Source organism: Pelecanus crispus, chromosome 1 (assembly GCF_030463565.1).
Source record: "Pelecanus crispus isolate bPelCri1 chromosome 1, bPelCri1.pri, whole genome shotgun sequence".
NCBI lineage: Eukaryota > Metazoa > Chordata > Aves > Pelecaniformes > Pelecanidae > Pelecanus > Pelecanus crispus.
The window spans coordinates 17137576-17156847 of record NC_134643.1 but is presented as its reverse complement, the minus strand read 5'-3'; the positions used below and the strand labels follow the sequence as shown (position 1 = coordinate 17156847).

Below are 19272 nucleotides of genomic sequence, written 5' to 3'. Positions count from 1 at the left end.
CCTCCAAAGCCCTTCAGTCCCTTAAATGCAGCAGAGCCTGCAGAACTAAGCAACTGGGTACCTGCAATCATCTTTGGAGGCAAAATCAATTGACACTCCTGAAAGCTCGATCCAGCCTGTTAAGGCTACCAGTTGGGACTCTATTGGTTTATCACAGGCAAGATAAAAAAGAAATGTACAGAAAGTGTTTGCTCACTGAAGTCAGTTTCCAATCAACATGTTTCTGGTCAAAGTTGAGTACAAGAGCAAGCAAGAAGGAAAAGGTTCAGTTAAGAGCATACGTCCATTCCAAGTTCAAGAGTTGTTGCAGTTTCCAGATCAAGCAACTTTGATATAACCAGTTTAGAGTAAAAGCAGGCAATTTTAGACATTTCATGCAGCGAGCCAGCTTTCAGAAATCTAATATAGTTCTTGCCTATACAGAGTACAAGACTTTGCATTTGAAGCCAGATGTCTAGCAGACCTGAAAAAATCCAGCATGGAATTTAATAAGTCTGCTGTAACATTTCTCCTTCTCAGACGTACTGCTGCAATACCATTAAGATGGCATTAGCAGGGTTTATAAAGCTAACCTGACATAAGAGTCAGGTTAAATATTTGTTTTCTTTGCTTTATTTTTAATTTAATATCCCGCATTTTCAAGAACAAGCAGAGCTGAGAAAAAGTAAAGTTCCTTATTGTTTTTTGTAGCACTCCAATACTTAGCCATTCCAATCACTAAGAGCTACAATAACTTCCATAATTTTCCTTCTTATATGTGATGACTCAGGAGTAAACATCTGTGATTTCTCCCCATGTGTTTGCTGGCCACTCTTTCCAGGTGACAAACCATCTGTACTCTTCCCTGCTCAGTCTTAGGTTGCAGTAAACTATCGGAGGACAGACAAGTACCCAATCCCCAATTAACAGCTCCAGCATCACAGCTGAGAATCCTTGGATACCTCACCACTAGCATAGCCTCAGTTTCTGCCCAATGCATCGTCAACAGTTTCACTTCACCTCACTCCACTCAATCTGGCAGAACAGTACTTGGCCTGTACATAGAACATAGCATTACTGCATTAGCAAAAATTAGCCAGCATGAGCCAGCAGGCTGCAAGAAACAATTACTCCTCACTATTCAACACGCTATGCTGAATCTGGAAGACTGAGACCACCAACATGAGAGCACTACAAACCAGGAATAGCTATGGATCACTAAGATGGTCATGTAACTGGGGTGCATGACATAAAAGAAGAGGCTGAGAGAACTGGGTTTGTGCTGCCCAGAAAAGAGATGATCAAGAGGAGATCTAATTGCGTCTTTCACAACTGAAAAAGAACACCTAGAGAAGACTGAGAAAGCCTCTTCTCAGATGTACACTGTGAAAGGACAAGAGTCAATAGTCACAAATTGCAACAAGGAAAATTCAAATCAAAGATGAGGGAAAACAATTCTTCACAGTAACAGTGAGTAAACATCTGAACAAGTTGTCTTGAGAAGTGAAAATGCCCATAGTTGGAGATTTTCAAAAGTCAGCATCTCGCACAGCTCTGATCAAACACCCAACCTCCTAGTCTTACTCAATCCACAGGTTCTAGATTTTACTTTTAATTTTTTCAGTTCAGATAGAATAAAAGGCCTGAATTATACCAGAGCAGTTTAATTTTTGTTCCAAACAGAAGACTAAGTTACACCAACGTAGAAATTCTCAGAACAGTTGTGCAGCATTTCAGTGGGTGGGGGCCTCATTCCTATTTAAGGTATAGTGGCATATCGAAACATCAGTGTTTTACAAAAAGATGAAATCTACATTTGACAATGATTATTGCCTTCCACCTAATCTTCCACTTTAGCTAAATATATTTACAAATTAACATATCAAAAGATGGTAACTTGTGCATGTGTAACGAACTGGAATTATATTTTTCACTTAAATAATCATTTACATACAACTGTACTTGTCAATCCTATGTCACTGCTTGGGTTGAAAACTGATACATCCTATATGACAATGCTAGCTCTTTGACTGATCTTTTCCAAAGAAGCCTAGATGTCTGCTTTTGAGCTGCAAGAATTCAAGCTAGGGAATATCTTAGTTTATCTGAACAATTACACAAAAAACAGAGCTCCAATAAGATCAACACTTGTCAGATACTTTGTTAGCTTGCATTTTTCTTCCAATATGCTAGTATTTACTGAAACTCACATTACAAACACAACCTGACCTCCTATGTGGCAGCCCACTAATGGGAAAGAAAACAAACCAAAACAAAAGAAAAAACCCAGATTTACATCCACAAAAGCTTCCCCAAGCTGAATCCCTAACCACTGAGGTAAACAGAACTCAAAAAAATCTGCCTGAAGAGAAAGTGCACAACACCTCTAACAGTAACAGTGATTCAGAGCTCCATTTCTAAACACATATCTTTACTTGTCCATTCCTCCCACCCAGTCCCATGCATAGGGAGCCATTACATTAGCAAATTATGTAGGCTAAAAGTTAATTTAAAATAATAAAGCAACTACTGAATAATTGGCATAACGGATCAAATACTTCAGTTTGTATTTTACCTAGAAATGCATTATTGCATGCCATTAACTTTTCTCAAAATTGAGCATATTTCTTTAACTGCAGAAAGGGATTAGCAATCCTATAAAACTAAATTTTTCTTTCAGTGAAGGCTGCTTCTCCATTCTCCATAAGTGGACATATAGTCTGCCAGAGAATGCAGCTGCATTATAATGAGAAGATCATCAAAACCTTCACATAAAAATGCAAAATGCTATTTTCACTTGAGCTAAAGTAACCAATGCATTTTCAGAGAGCACAAAGCAGAGCTAAAACTTAAACTACATCAGCACAAAGTGACTTTTTTCTTGAGGTCAAAATGTGACATCTTTTTACAAAAGAGGCAAAGCAAACAATCACATGGACAAGAAGTAAAAACCTCAAACTTCTTGAATCTTCAGACATACACAAATCAAACCGTAGATTCATTAAGAAGAAAACAGTAACTTTTTGTTTAAATGCATATGTCTTTACATACTATAAAAAGATCAGCTTCCAAGTTCTTCTATGTACCAAGTCCCAAATAGCTGTTCCTAACTTAAAAGTCACTGCGCCTAGAAATCCCTGTTCAGCTCCCTTAGAAGCCAGAGAACACAGTAACATTTATGTTGCAAGTTTTTGGGGCGGGGGGAGGATCCTTCAAATTAGGATTTTCAAATAGCACAATGATTCCAGGCTGTAGCAACAGAAATCAAAGGCCCTACAACAACATGCATCCCTTCCCCAAGAGTGTTTCAAGAGAAAAGCACTCATAATTAAGCACAAGTTTCCAGAAGTTGGAATGTATACTCTAAGTTATTCCTCCTACACATTTCTGTTAATTATTTTTTCAAGTCAGTACTGCAAGTAAAATACTGAGCCACTGAAACTTCTCATCTCTCTAAAATGACACCCCACCATAAAGAAGGTAGGTATAAGGCTGCAGTCCAGAAACACTTAGCAATGTCTACAGGAAGAACATAAAATCCAGAAAGTAGAGTAAAAGAGATTCATATTATTCTATAACCTAAACTTTTAACTATTAAGTTATGCTACAATATCCTTCAATTCTGATTGGATTACTACTGCTCAGAGTCAGAATATTCAAAATACACCTCTATTTTGTGCATACAGCATAATACTTACTGGAAATTTGCCTTTTGAAAAATCAGCATGTAATTATTCTAAATGCAAAAGGCAAGCTACTTTCATAAACATGACAATCATTCAAGCTTGTTGATGCATATTTATTGCTCATCCATTTTAAAGTTTAGTAAAGTCAAAAAAAGTAAGCATACTGTGAATATTAAGCCTAAGTGAAAGCAGTATGGATATAACTTAGCAAGAGTTAAAGTTCCATTTCAGTACACAGTTTTACCACTCTATATGTAAAGTCTATTTTACCAACAAGAATTATGATACATGTCAACCAAATCATGACCACGCCAATTTTGCTTTTAACAAGGAAGACTCACAAACCTCCATCCATCCTTCGCGAGGTAGCTGAAGATTCCATCGACAACGCTTGCAAAAAACTGCCCTCCGGTGATGAACAAAGTGTTAATGGTGACTAATCTGCCTCTTAAGTGTGGTGGAGCAACTTCTGCGATGTACACTGGCACAGTCATAGATGCTACACCTACAAGAATAAATTAAATTAGTTAGAAAATCAAAAGAGATACTACATCCCTTTTTTATCATAAAATATTATACCATTTAAATGGAACAAGCTGGAAGAATTTGATTTCCAGGTTCTGAAAGATGAAAAGAAGGAAAAGACACCTAATGAACTCTAGAATACCCAGAGCAAATGGGTACACACACTGATTACTAGCAGCTGTACTGAAAGTTCAAGGTTTGATGTAATGATACAAGGAATAACTCACTTCAATTCACACTGCAGGTATACTAAGATTAAATAAAAAGCATGAATGTATTTATACTTTTGAAACAAAGAGATGCCACGTAATCATCCAAGTAAGCATATGTAAGCCAAAGTGACTCAGTGAAGATGCCAAGTGTTCACAGCTCTGAGTTTACACAGAACTTCAGCATGGTTTCCACCTCCAAGAAAAAGCAAGGCCAAGCATTATTATTCTCGTTGTTATTATTATTACTATTGTGTAATTTCATGATTGTTATATAGAACAGTGTTTCTTGACTTTCTTGATTGTTTCTTGACTTGGTTTAAAAGTATTCCATATGCAGTGCTAAAAATTCTACAGCTATAAGGAAGCAAGTACTGAAGCTAAAGCACAGGAGCCTTTTACGCTGCCTTAACACTGGTAGTACTTCCTATAAATTATGCAATGGCTCTAAATGAGCCATTTGTGCAAAAGACAGAAGTGCCCATGTGGAACACACACAGGAGCGCGCGCACAGACACAAACCATAAAAACAGGAGTTCAATGGTATATAAAGAGCAGAGCTGAGTGCAGTACATGCTTTGGTGGTCCAAATCAACAAACAAATTCGTGCTCTCATTTAAAGGAAATGTCTATTCCCATTTCCTTTGAAGAGAACCAACAGTGACAACCAACAGCGGGTTTTTTTTTTTTTTTTTAGTTAAAACTGGAAGTACATTGGCAGCATGCACACAAAAACACATCTCAACTGAAGCCAGCTGAGATACAACTTGAGCACAGTGAGCACAGCTGAGTAGCAGCAGAGACATCACATCCTCCAGCCTGGGGCAGCTCCACAGCGTCCACACCGACAGCCCCACGCCAGCACGGGCCAGTGCCGTACCCCCAGCAAGAGAGGGGGCCATTTAAAGGCGTGCAGGCAGTTCCCGAGGCATGGCTATGGTTCCTGGCTCATGTCACGGCAGAAAGGCTTCATCGTAAAATGGCGGAGGCTCCGGCCAGCACCCTGCTGCCTGGCTGACTCACGGAACTAAGAGCACAAAATCATGTTTAGCAACAAGGTTAGCCTGACAGAACTGCTGGGAGCCTCCAAAAGCACGAACGAGGAATATAGATTGTTCAATAATAAAATGGCATCAGAAGATCTTTTGTTACAATAGGTAAATGCTCGCAGCAGCCTCTCAGCGTGATAACCCAGTTCCTGGCAGAGCCTCCCAGGATGTGCCACTGCCTCCTCCTCCTGTTGACTGAGCAGCCCACATGGAATAAAAAAAAAAAACCACATAAAAGTGTCGGGGGAAAAAAAAAAAACCAAACAAAAAAACATTAAAAATTCATTCAACCATTTTTCAAAGCCAACCAGAATGCACCACGGAAAAAAACATTCAAATAGCCCTTTGTACGCTTGATAGAGAAGCAAATTTTCAAACGCAGTCCACCATTAAGGATATTTCTCTGGCATCTTTCACATCAGCATTTGAACTAATTACAACTAAAGCGATGTAGGCAGGGCTTTAAGGGAAAAGGCTATATGGGAAAGCACAGGAGCACATCCGCTTTCCGGAAACAAAAGGCGCTGAGGACCCACGCGAGGCAGGGGCTGACGCTGGGGTGGGGAGGAAGGGCCCTACAGCTGCGGCAGCCCTGCTCCGGGGAGGCCAGGCCGCCCCGCTCCCCTGACCTCCCCTCTGCCTCGGGCACGCCACCCCACACGCTCGTGCTCGCTGCCCCACTGCAGCGTGGCCATCTTGCACCGCCGGGGCCGGCCTGGAAGGACACCCAGCTCCGCAGGGCCAGGCCCAAAGCCCGGTGCCCCGGTGTCTGCCAGCAACGGGCAGCAGAGGCCTAGGAAAGGCTCAGCAGCAAAACAAGCGTCGAGTAATTCCCCTGCTACACTCTACACGAGCTTCCAATAACCACCAGGTTTGGGAATTCGTGACTCAGTGGACAAGATGCTTGATATCTCTGGAGGGGTTTTTTGAGGCCACTCATTTTTTGCTCTCCGCTACTCTGTTAAGACCAATCATCACTAACACGGTACCTCAAAGATGGAAAGAAAAAGAAAAACAAAAAAAAGGCAAACAAGGAAAACCAAAGTCTGCTTGCCAGTGACTATTTTATCGTTTGGCGCATAAACACCTTCCCTGCCATTTGCAAGAGTAACATGGAAATGAGAGAAGACGATTGAACACAGAGCAGCAGGAATGAAGCGAGAGACCAAGCCCTCCAACAAGGAGCCAACAGGTATAGAAACAGAACAGAATCTTGCAAAAAATACAGGGAAGAAAAATATGGTTGTGTTTCCACCTTTCAAGGGACACAAAGAAAAAAAACTGACCTCACATCCTTCTCTTGGAAGCTACTGAAAGTTAGTCCCTAGCATTCATCCTCCCCCATGCCCTGCAAACACAGACACCATTAAAAGCTTTAGAAAAAAAACATATACTCCCAAGAAGGACATCTCTGAAATAGATAATCATCTAATGAAGCTAATCTGAAAGGTAAAGATGGCAACATCTTTATGTGGATATTAGTGGAAAGCAGTTAGAAAGATGTGCACAACCAAAACCAATATATGCTCTGTAAACAAGCTACCTTTTCCCCCATTCAGTTGTTAACAAAGGCTGATTTTACACAGTATCTTGCAGAGAAATCTTGTTTAAAACATGCCAGCCAAATCTGCTTCTCAGGCATCCAAAAAGCAGAGCCACACCATTGACAAGACCAACAGTTATCGCCAGTGTTCAGCGCACACCAGTCCTGGGCCACTGCTAGAACCACTGTTGGCTCCAGCTAACGCAACAGTTGCCTGCTCTGTAACGTAAAGGTAGCGTGAAGGTTAAAACACGTTTGTAAAGTATCTTGAAGAAGAGGCATAGGCACCATGACAGCAGGAGGTTTACTGTTTCTGCTACGTTCTCGCCACAAAGTTAATGACTACAGGAATTAGCAGAGGAAGGGGAAGCTTGCACACCTCAACAGTCCCATCACAAGCAAGCCAATAATAACAGCTATTCAGCTGGTATTAATAAGGTAGCCGAAATTATTTATTATCAAACCTGCAAATGAACAGCACATGATTTGTTAGGAAAACCTAAGGAGTTAGAGTATTAGTTCAAAATCACACAGAACTGTTTAGATTGACAGGGCCATCTGGAGATCATCTAGTCCAACCCCTGTTCAAGCAGGGTCAGCTAGCGCAGGTTGCCCAGGACCATGCTCAGTTAGGTCTTGACCATCTCCATAGGTGGATCTCCAACCAAAATGATTCTGTGATTCTCCGACTTCAGTGTCAGCTTTCTCACCCAGAGACTTTTCAGAATGTTGCTGTCAAAACCAGCCTTTTTGGCTTTGTACTCAGATCTTATCTCCTCTGCTGGGTTTCCTAAAACTTGTAAATTCAAAACATCCAAACAAAACCCTCAGTTCAGACGATAAATTTATGTTATGTATTTCCAGTTATCATTTAGATATCAAAACATATGCTTTGCTACTGTGAGCCTGAAACGGAGTGCAGCAGGAGGTTTCAGGAAACGGGAGGAGGCAATTAGGAAAGCCTCCCCAGTTTGTCTGGCTGCCATCCAGCAACCATTCACACACAAAAGCAAAGTTCTTTCTCAAAAAATCATCAGGAGTAAAAAAGGCTATTCTGAAACAGATCAAATTCAGGAAAAAAATCATACCACTTTACAGAAATGTTTTAGATTCTATAATGTGGTTTACATTAGATTTGCTTTCAATTGCCTTAGAATGCAATGTTCTCTAGATTTTCCTCCTCTAATTTCAATTTAAGGCTCACTAGGACATAGGAGAGTAAGTTCTTGTGAAAAGGCATAGTTAGAAGCAAGGCATTAAATATTAATCAACTATAAAAACCTCTAAAATACATAACCAGTATGTGTTATGTAGTTATTTTAATAGACAGGTATTAAATAAATTTGAAAACAAAGAACAGCTTTCCTAGCAAAATAAATATGGCTGCAATGTAATCTTCTCTTCATCTTTCATATGAGAATGCTTTCATTTACACTCAGATGACATATTCTAATATGTTCTCACTGTTAAACTGCTCACACCAAATGAAAGATTCTTGCTGCAGGCAAGTATATTACTACCTAACTAATAAAGCTGGTAAGTGACAAGATGTGAGGAAAAGAAAATGAAAACAATTAACTGGAAATCTGTCAGAGAAAGTTTAAGCTCTACATTGTGCACCACAGCTATGAAATCTGAGAAGAGAGAGCAGGCAAGCCCAATCTTTATCCACTTGAGCAACCAAGGCATTAACCTTCTGCTTTCATTAAAGAATACAGTTCAGAAAAAAATATAAGAGAAGATTCCTTAAATTTAGGCCACAAGATGCATCTAATTATTATACAGGAAGCATTAGATGACACAATGGACAGAAATCATCGTATTACATGTTTTTTCACTTCTAAGATCACTTAGCAGACTAATTACTAGCGCTGCTACTATAATCTGCAGACTTACCATTGGAAAGCAGATACAAGACAGTGCACAGCTCAATTTTAAGACAATCAATAGAAAGCAGGTGTGAAGAGGCATCTTAGGATCACATTACCATCCAGAAAGGTATTTTCAGTATGAACACCTAAGCATTATAAAGAACTCATTAAGAAGTTCAGGAATGAAGTCAACAAACCTACTGACAGGAGAGATAAAAAGGTCATGAAGAAGACCTTCTATGATAATTAAGAGAATTAAAAATATATTTTAATAAATGAGATTAAGGTAGCAAAACAAAAGGACTAAAGAAGGAATCCAAGTTCTTGTTTATAAAAAGCATTTGGGAATAAATACTAGGGAGATGGAATAATTTTAAAGACTTTTTTTGCAAAAATCAGATGGCTATAAACGTATCCTGTAAAGACCAGGACTTCCACTACAGCTCCAGTCATGTGTCTAGCAGACACAAGGGAAGGTGCATGATAAAAACAGATGAGCAACAAAAGCTGGAGACAGGATATTGAATGAGATGCACTTTTACTCCTAGCATAATAAAAAAGATCTAAGGTAGTAGGGATATAAGTGTCAGTCATTTCACCGGTGTCAACCAATAACCAGGGTCAGGAGCAGCAAAGACATTGGGAAGGATTCCTGACAATTTTTTGTTGTTGCTATTTAGATCGCTACCCAAAAGGTTCATAAACACAAGAGATAGGTGACAAGAATTTTTAAAAATTTAAACTTTAATGCAACCAACTTTAAAGTTCACTTCATTAAGAAGCTACCCATAGTGGTTTGTACTACTTGTAGGGATTCCAAGAGGCTTTTAGCAAGTGATTCCACAGGTGGAGGATTTGCGGAGGGAACCTGATGAAACAGCAAGTTTACGGCAAAGAGAATCAGGAATTAAATATTAATAAACAGCTTAATAGAGGTTGTTATGCTACAAGAAAGCTTTAATATGAATTAAGGTATGGTTGTTTTGTTTTGTTTTTTAAATTAAATAGTAAATTCCAAAGGGGGCAGGGGAAAACTTGCCAAGCTACAGCTGAATACCCAGCTAATGTTCTCTTCTAGCGACTTTGCAGGAAATCTGATAAACTTCTTACATCTTGGATATTGGACACGCAATCTAAATTTAGTGCCTTGAAACACTATTGATCCCAGAAGTACATCAGATTATACAGACAAAGAGACTTTCATCAAGTATCTTCTTTCAGTTGTGTTCCCACAAATTATACTCTAAGGTTTTTACTTTATTTCTGACAAGAACAGCGTTCTTGCCGACTGATAATTTTAGAACATTGCTCACATCTGAGTAGTAATATTCAAGAGAATAAGGGCAACACACTGGTTAACTTTTGAAAGCAGTGACAAGTTCCACAATAACTATATATTCTCTACCGCCAATCTAAAAAATAATCCATTTAAGTAGTTTGTGGAGAGAAGAATGTCCATCATTGACAAAATGAATACATTTTACTTGCAAAGTGTATTTATTTTAAAAGACCATTAGCTTTCACAAACACACATACAGGAGCTGCATCAACCACCAGCCACCTCTATTCTACAAACAACTCCACAACATATTTTAATTATACGGCTCAACGTAAACAAAAAGCAAGCCTTTTCATAGTCTTATAGAGTCCTTTTCTGTTGTTAGAGTTAACACTCCAGTTTTCAGTAATGACAGTCAACCTAAGAGGATATTAGAGTATCTCATTAAACAGGCTAATAGGAAATACTTGAGAAAGCAGTGCATTTGAACACTCTTCTAGTACACTAACCACTTCCCTAGCAGATAAAGCTAAAATCTTCATTGAAACAGCTTGTATTTGAGTATGAACATCAGGGGAAAGCTCCAGTCCCCTCTAATATCTAGGCTTTCCACCCACTGCACGTATCTAGTAAAGGCATCAGCAGCAGTTTATAACTGGTTACTGAAAGTTATTTCAAGGATGACTGGCAGCACACTTTCCCATTTCAATCTCTCCCCTATGCCAGATTAGTATAAGTCCATTTCTCAGCAGTGGCACAACTATACGTATTTCAGAGCTCTGAAATACGTAAGGGCAGTGGGGCAAACCACTAGCACTAAAACCACATCGCTTTGTGAGAACATAAATCATAAATCACAGTTAACAGGCAGGTTTAGGTGCATCTCCTCTAGAAAGGGGGTCCAACGTCAGCAGACTTCATTAAAGTCTTATATTTTAATTAAACACTAATTTATTAAATCAGAGAGAGATACTTCACCAGTTAAAGAACCTGCACTGTGGAACCTCTAATACACTAAGTAATTGCAGATCTTTATGTCCCTATCTAGCCACTAGCCCAAACCAAAGTGACTAACATAATTAGCGCCAAAAACCTATGTTACTATGTTGTATCCAACTGTGAAGGAGTCCAAGGCCCAGAACACTCTGAAGAAAAATAGATGAAGCTCCTCACTAGTGGATATTGTTTCAAATTTATAGAACAATCATATCTTAATGAGCCTGGATGAATAGTTCCTTCTGTTGATCACGAGAAGGCTTTTCACTGTTGTGTATATCAGTAAGGATCAAGAACACAAAATCCATCTTCATCTAAAATAACCTCAAATGGTGTCCACTCAAAAAAACACAACTGCCATATTGTAAATGCAACCCCCCCGAAAGATAGCATTAGCGTTTGTGAATTGCATTACACACAAGAGTAATTTCAAGTTTCAAACTCTCCCTTGATCAAAAGATACAGATCCAAACCCCAGCTCATAAAAAAATCATGATGTCAACAGAGAGTACAATTCCTATATAATGAAAGCGCTAAGACCTTTGACATCTCCAAGGCAGTATCTTACAAGAAGAGCATAAGGAAACCACATATCATAGTAGAGAGACTATGAATATTCAACAAATTGAGTAATCAAGATGGGACTATTTATCACAGTACTTATTTTCCTACACTGAAATTCTGTAAGCCAAAGAATCTTTTTAATCTGGAAACTGGGTGGTTATGAAATGGGAAAAAGTGAGCTACAACACTTGAGGCAAGATAGACAAGAACCTAATAAAATAAAACCTAGTTTACTCAGTTTTTTAAAAGAAACCTTAGTTTAGCAAGAACTTGAAAATATACAAAAAATTTGCAGGAATCTTTAATAACACACACAGAGTAAATAAAAAAATACTACCTACAGCCAGAAAACTGCAGGCATTCAGTTCTATCAAATAACATCCCAAGGCAGAGGGGGATACATAACATGCCACAATGTGGATACCAAAAGAGTAAGCAGGAGAGCCATAGGGGGAAAAAATACTTCTTCTCTGGGAAAATGGTCAGACAGTAGGAACAGAAAGAGAATTTCACATGAAAGCAGACAGAACTGAGAAAGTTTTTAAGGTCAGATGAAAGTAACTATTTTTAAGTGTTAGAACCACTTTAACTGTATGGTCCTATTCAACCTCAGCCTCAACATTAGTACTATACATAGAACAGCTCATTTTAGGAAGAGAATTTTTAAAACAAATAATTTTTTCTATCCAAAGTTATTTTAAGGTTATTCAAAGTTACAGTAATCCAAAAACATGTAAACAGAAAATTTATTTTGAGTGGCAAAGTCAGGAGAGAGTGGGATGTAATTAACCAAAGACAAAATAATCAAGCTAAACATCCAGAAAATTTGAAGCAAAGATCTTCGTCGTAACTGTCCAAAGCATAAGAGCATGCCTAGCACTACAGATGTCAGATCACAGTTTACACTTCCCAGAAACCCAGAATTAATCACCCATATTCAGCCTTTCTTTATGGCCAGCATATACTCCTTTTAATCCAGGTTGTGGAACACTGCTCAGCCTCTTGCCACTCAGCTGCCCTAGTTCCTGGGTATCCTACTGAGGGACCTCCTGCTCACAGCCTGCCATAATGGGAACCTGTGCTTGTAGCGCATGGCTCTAGACCCCATTCCAGAAAGCTGGCATGTTTAAAACAATTTACTCCCTTCATGCTGCCCAAATCTATCTACAGATCTAGCTTTAAGATTTACCCTGTTTCAGATTACTTCAAAACATTCATCAGAATGATTCCTAAAAGAAATCTATCATAAAAATGTAATAACTGAACTGGTAGTTAATTGAGCTAGCTCATCAGTGACAGTTTCTTCAAAATATACAAGAAAAGTAATTGGTTGCTAACCTACACCTACATTTTCAATAAGCAAAAGAGTTTAAGAGTCTTTTGTTGGGTCACCTACACAGCTATCAATTTGTATATAGCAACTTTCAACACTGAAATATATTTTCTCCTTTTTCTAAAGTGATCCAGACAGGAGCAGATGAATTATTTCTGGAACAGAATTTTTTAGGAAAGCCTAAATAGGAAAAACTCTCTCAAAAGGTATGTGTCTGTGCACACAGGCATGCAGGGGAGGGAGTATCACTAATTTTCAATATTGAATTTGCTATGGCTCCCTCTACTTGAAAGGTACCAGGAACTGTGAAGAAGCACATTTCTGAACCGTTATAACAATACGAGATTAACAATCAGTCCTAAAAGTGACTAAAAGCTACCAAAACCAAAGTCCTAATTTGTTTTGTTTCTGAATTAATTTTGATCAAGCACTATTTGCAAAGATTTTGTGAACTTACTAGCTGCAGAAGATCTTTCATTGTGAAAGAGTGAAGCAGCATAGATTTTTATAATACTAAATGCAACCCTTTTTTTTTACCATATTGTAAAAGCTTCTCACTTCAGAAAATAAGAGCATTTCATTTTTCTTTCACTTGAAAATTATAAATACAACATCGTAGTTTTCTTTACGACAGCTTGTATAAACACGTAAGACAAGCATTACTTAATCTACTTTGAAAGTGAAGCGTTTAGTTCAAATAAATAGCAGTTGAAATAAGCAGTGCTTTGCTGTAGACATTCTTTAGCACATGCAGACTATGCACTGAACACACTGCTTGCTTACACCTAGGAAAACCAGGCAGATGAACTTGGCCAAGTCCTGAGGCAGTCACAGCCAAAGGCAAGGAGCTGTTTCTCCAGCCAGTGGCTCCTCCCTTTCCAGCAAGGCAGCAGATCAGGATGCATATCTATCTCAGCTACTCCGTTTCCCATTTGAGACTTTTGATCTGGTGGCTGACGTGGACTTGTGCTAAGGCGCGAGATCGCAACAAGCACTGAGTGGCTGAGGAGTGGCCATCCAGCTCTTTCTGCTGACTCAGCCAAGCAAACAGCATTTTCCAGCAGGGAAGTATGGTTTTATAATGAGCCAGAAAGATTTGGCAGGACTCATCTGCAGAACCATCCATATATCTAGAAAGCCAGCATTAGGAACACCGTGCAATCTTTACATGGTTAAAAAAAAAAAATCCCACACCAAAAATCCCAGAGCAACACTTGAACGCTTCAAGGTTTAGCAAGGATTTTCTGTGCAGAGCAATTTTATTTTCAGAGGACAAGGGTAATGATTTGAAAGCTACTCATAAAATGAATACTCCTTTCCAACTTTGCACTTTTGTTTATAAACCTTTTTTTCTTTTCTAGTTCTAGCACAGTGATGCTTTACCCAGCTTAAGATAATTCTAAGAGAAATGATATCTAAACAAACATGAACAAGCTTTAGAAGCTGAACTACAGCTCAGCTAAAAGCATGCCTTCAACTTATACCTGAAAGCCCTCTTCAACTACGAAGTAACTTGGTTTTAACAGTGCCTCTTTCTACAAGTGCAATTATTAAAACAGTTAAACCAGTTAACTTTTCTGTAAACTGCTTTAGGTTTCACTGAGTTAGCCAAAAGTCCAGCAACTGATTCCAAACATGCAGCTGAAGATGAAGACAAGCAGAAAAATGCATTCTCGTACCTACTGCTTGCCACTAATTAAAAAAAACTAATCTAGAAAGACTAATCTTATTGCAAACTTAGTATTTTAGACAAAAACTATGGAGTAACATTGAATGTGTTCATTTGTTATTCTGGAAAGCAATTCACAAAAATACTCTGTCTAGTTTACATTCCCAGTAATTTCATGCTTCCAATGGGTAAATACATTGCAACCATCAATGCAGAAAACTGTATTTTGACATGAATTACTACATTTAGTTACCCACTTGTGTCAGAAACAGCATGATTTGTAGGAAGACAGGTACCAGTTATATGGTTTTATAACTATAAAAAATAAACAAAAGCCCTGTAAGCCTTTCACAGCCTGAGGTCTGATTTTAAAAAATAAGTTTCAATTATATCATTATAATGCAAGTAGCACTCATGACAGTAATGTAAGTATAACTATCATTATAATGAAAATATGAGTCACACTGACTGCTCAGTTTCCTTCTATACTAGAGGTTTCATACACAAACAAGATTGTGTCTACGAACACAAGTGATCCATGTAGAGATAATAAAACACATTTTTTTTGACCACGTGGGAAAATAACCAATGTCTATACTTGCAGTATTGGAGCTTGGGGCAGGGGGTGGAAATCAGCATAGTACTTCTTCCTCAAGATACTTTCCATGGCGTGCACATTTTGCATGCTAGGAAGAGTAAGGGTGCTCCCAGTGCACACGGGTTAAGCCAACATCTCAAGTCTATAGTCCAAGTGCTGCACACTGCTTTAGGAGAAGCAGCTCAGCTTAAATGTCTAGCTTCCACGCAACTTCTCCCCAGGGTCTGGAGTTTCCCCGCTACCATTTCAATAACAGTTGCTTGGTGCCAGTGAAATTTAACTGTAATAGGAGAACATCCTATGGAGGAATCCCAGGTAAGGATCTCTCAAGTAAAGCGGTTAAGTCTCAGAAAGGTTTTTGACTATTAGGACAAGGATCTTGCACTAGACTGTCCTTAGTAGACGGACAAACCAGAATTGGTCTTCAGGCCACATAGGTTTACTCCTAGAAATGACTTGCGATAGTCTAGATCAGCAGTCACAACTGCAGGATTCACAGCGTAATACTCAAGCTGTCAAAGCGGTACAACAGTACTTTAACCTATTTTGGTGTGTATTTACTTCCATCAGTTGCTTATACTGACAAAAAGGAGATGTTACAAGTGAAGAATAAGGCTGCTGCATTTGTGGGGAAAAAAAACAAAAAAAACCAAAAAAACCCACAAGACAGTAGCTGTCAAGTGCTAAAGGGAAAATAGGAACAGATCAACTACTCCATTACCAACATCTAAGGGACAAAAAGCTGAGGAAAGTCTCAGCTAACCAGGAGTGGATGGATGCTGCACACAGGAAGAAACTACTGCTAAATTTTATTAAGGAAATGGCCAAACAGTTTCCTAAAAACAAAGCAGTAAGTCTCAAGGCCTCAGGGAAGAGACTGGTAGAGGACAGAAGATCCCAGGAAAACCTGGCAGATGCTGCTCTCATGGCTTTCAGCTTTTGACAACTTGCAGTCCTCTAGACGCATTGGACAGCCACCTTCCAAACAACAGATGTAATTCTGCTAACGGGGTTGCTTTACTCCAATTTTTACTTTGCAGACCTCCTCATTAATAATAGCGCTCAGAGCAAACGGATGCGAGAACTGCAGATCACAGGAGCACAGCTCCTGAGATCCCCCCGCAGAGCAGCTCTTTCCTGCCCTGCTTTTGTTCCCTGGGTGTGTGAGCAGGGGAGGATTCAGGAAGAGCTGCAGGTTAGCCTGCAGTGAAAGCTGGGCAAACATTGTGATGTTCTCAGTAAAGCTTGTTAATTGATACAAGACCCTGGTAACTCTAGACAACCTAAAGATTAAAAGGAAATACAGATCAGTATCTAAAATGCCCTTCTGTAACTCAGAGCACTGCACTGATTCTCTCATCTGGCAGTCTGCTGTGTTGCCCCTATCCAATAAGAGAATAGTGAAAACAAGAAATTTTAAGAGGAATTAGAAGTTGGCATTTAAAATGGCATACCTGACAGTCCCACTCTAATTAACATAGAGGCAGCAAATATCCTTGTTAAGATAAAAATCTGCTTTTCCTGTGACTTCCACTGTGCAAGTTGCAATAAATCACTGTAAGTCATAAGATGACTAACTGGGCAATGAAATATTCTGCTGCTTCAGTTTGCTGTCCCCCCCAGCCCCTACGTGCCCCAGCTTTTTTGTACTCTGAGGCACAGCTACTATGGGGAACCTCCTGTTAATTTTATTTAACTCCTTCGTATCTACTCCCACTAAGAAGCAGATTCCATCCTTAAAACTGAAACGTTTACAGTTAAAATGAAGCCACGTTCTCTTTCAAAGTGGCAAGACATTCTCATGTCGGGTTCAAGTTTTAACTGAAAAAATTCAGGCACAAGGTAACACCAAGAAAAACAACTAAATCCAGGATCTCTCTGAAAAACAAACTTTGTAAGTTCTGCATTTACAGGATTACTCTACTTTCACAGAAAAAAATTAACAAAGAAATTTTCATACTTGAGGATAACTGAAAATCCTAACACCAGAGCAGGGAGGGAGCTCCAAGTCCTCATAGAACTCTCTCCAAAGAAACCCTATGAAGTAATTACTGTCTCCCATCTTGTTTTTCGCTATAATCCAGTCACATTTCACCTGATCTTTTAATTAAGTTTTCATAAAGCAAGATCTAATTGAAGTATCAATTACAGTAAAACCTAGCTCCATATAATCGAATTTTCACTCAAAAGTAAAAAGAATTACTTTTATTTACATTTTAAAAACATCTCTGGTCTACATGCTCTTCCTTATTTCCCAAAACAAAAGGTAGGGAGTGCTGACGATACTGCAGGAGAGCAGCATCAGGAGGCAGAATTAATTACCCACTGGAGAAGAATGATTAAACTGAGCACTAATAGAGTAACTGCGAGTAGGAAAGAAACCAGTTGTGATAGCTTCTAATAAAGCACTAGGAACCGGCAACGAAGCACAAAACAGCTCATAGGTGACTGGATCTCTGAATTACTCACTAACCACTCCTACCTGCCCAGTTAGTAGCAGTTATACTTGTATGCAGTAAGAAAATAATAAACCCATAGTATTTTCCCTATAAAATTTTACAACCCATTGCAAAGCACACATGTTGATGACAGGTTTATATGTAGATGAGGTTGGGAAGAAGCCTCTAGTCTAGCAGAATGCTACTCTTCCTGCCACCAAAGACAACCTCCTTAATAGCACAATCCCCTTCCTTAATACTTGTGACCTACCGCAGTAATACAACAGCTAGAAAAACTTCGCGCAGACTGTGCTTCCAATGCAGCATGTGCTTTCAGCAATTCAAATTTCTATTGCTCGTCATCTTCAGGTGCAGCATGATCCACCTTTCAAATACCGTCAAGTTCACATCCACATTCATCTGCTCACTCTGAGTTTACATTGCTCTCTTTTCTTAGTTTAAAGGACTCTTTAATTGCTAAGGCATACAGACCCTTTGAGTAGTGTTTCAATATACTATATCAGAAAACTCAAGCTTAGGTATAAAATACCAAAAGCATTTAGTACCCAAGTCCTTTAACAACTCTTGTGCCAACTGCTTGTAAGGAACAGAAAAGGCTCGTGGGAGTAATGGAAGAATAAGCATAGTCAGTGATACAGCATGTCAGATTACAGTCTGGAAGTTAAGTCTACATTATTCCACTGAGATACATCTTAAAAATACTTTATAGAGTTAGGCTGATTTTTGGCAATCTTATTTTTCTGTGCATTGACAAGTATGTGACAATTTGTATATATGTATCTATTAACGCACGGTTTGTGCTTCTAGTTAAGCAGAATTACCTACAGTTACAAAACCCACTGGGAATGACGTAACAGCTATTAATTGTAACAAATAATTTACCAGCATTTCAGTAAGATTTGAACACCAGGCTTTCCTAAACCCAGGCTTCTCTGACTAGTACCACCAACAGTACTGCCTGTCTAAAGGCCAAACACACAGCAAGGAGGGAAAGAGGAGAGAAGACATCTGACTGTAGAAGAAATTATCCGAGAAACTGAAAATCACACTGTGAAGCCCTTTCACAGAAACTGTAGTGTTGAACAGGTTATGACTGATAAAATTAAAGATTATTATTTGTTTTTAGTAAGTCCAAGAATGCCTTTTGAAAATGCAAGCAAATATCAGCCCCACCTTACAGAAGGAAAAATGAAGGCATAAAGGACCACAGTCACTTTAAGATCAATTGGCCAGGAAGTGACAAATCCAAGAAATTACAGATTGGTCTTATGTTTACTTAGCAAAAGACAGGGCATCAGACATTTGGGGTCTCACAATGTGCAAATCAGGCCTTTCAACAGTACAACAGACATTTTCTCATTGCAGTATTTAAAGTTAGAAAGCCTTCCAAGTGGCAAAGTAAAACAACCACATGCACGTACTTAACTTACTTTAGCATAAAGCTTGTTGTAATTCAGCCTTGAGACCATAAAACTGCATGACACAAAAAACTTCACGGTATGGCAAGACGAG

At 38.9% G+C, this 19272-nt stretch overlaps 1 protein-coding gene across 1 annotated transcript in view; it reads right to left on the bottom strand.

Moving 5' to 3' along the window:
- Positions 1–19272, bottom strand: part of SLC2A13 (solute carrier family 2 member 13) — a 166658-nt gene that overhangs the window by 131095 nt on the left and 16291 nt on the right. Inside the window, exon 2 of the mRNA XM_075725358.1 lies at positions 4011–4170. Within this exon, the coding sequence (XP_075581473.1) occupies positions 4011–4170 (160 nt within the window). The remainder of the gene's footprint in view (positions 1–4010; positions 4171–19272) is intronic.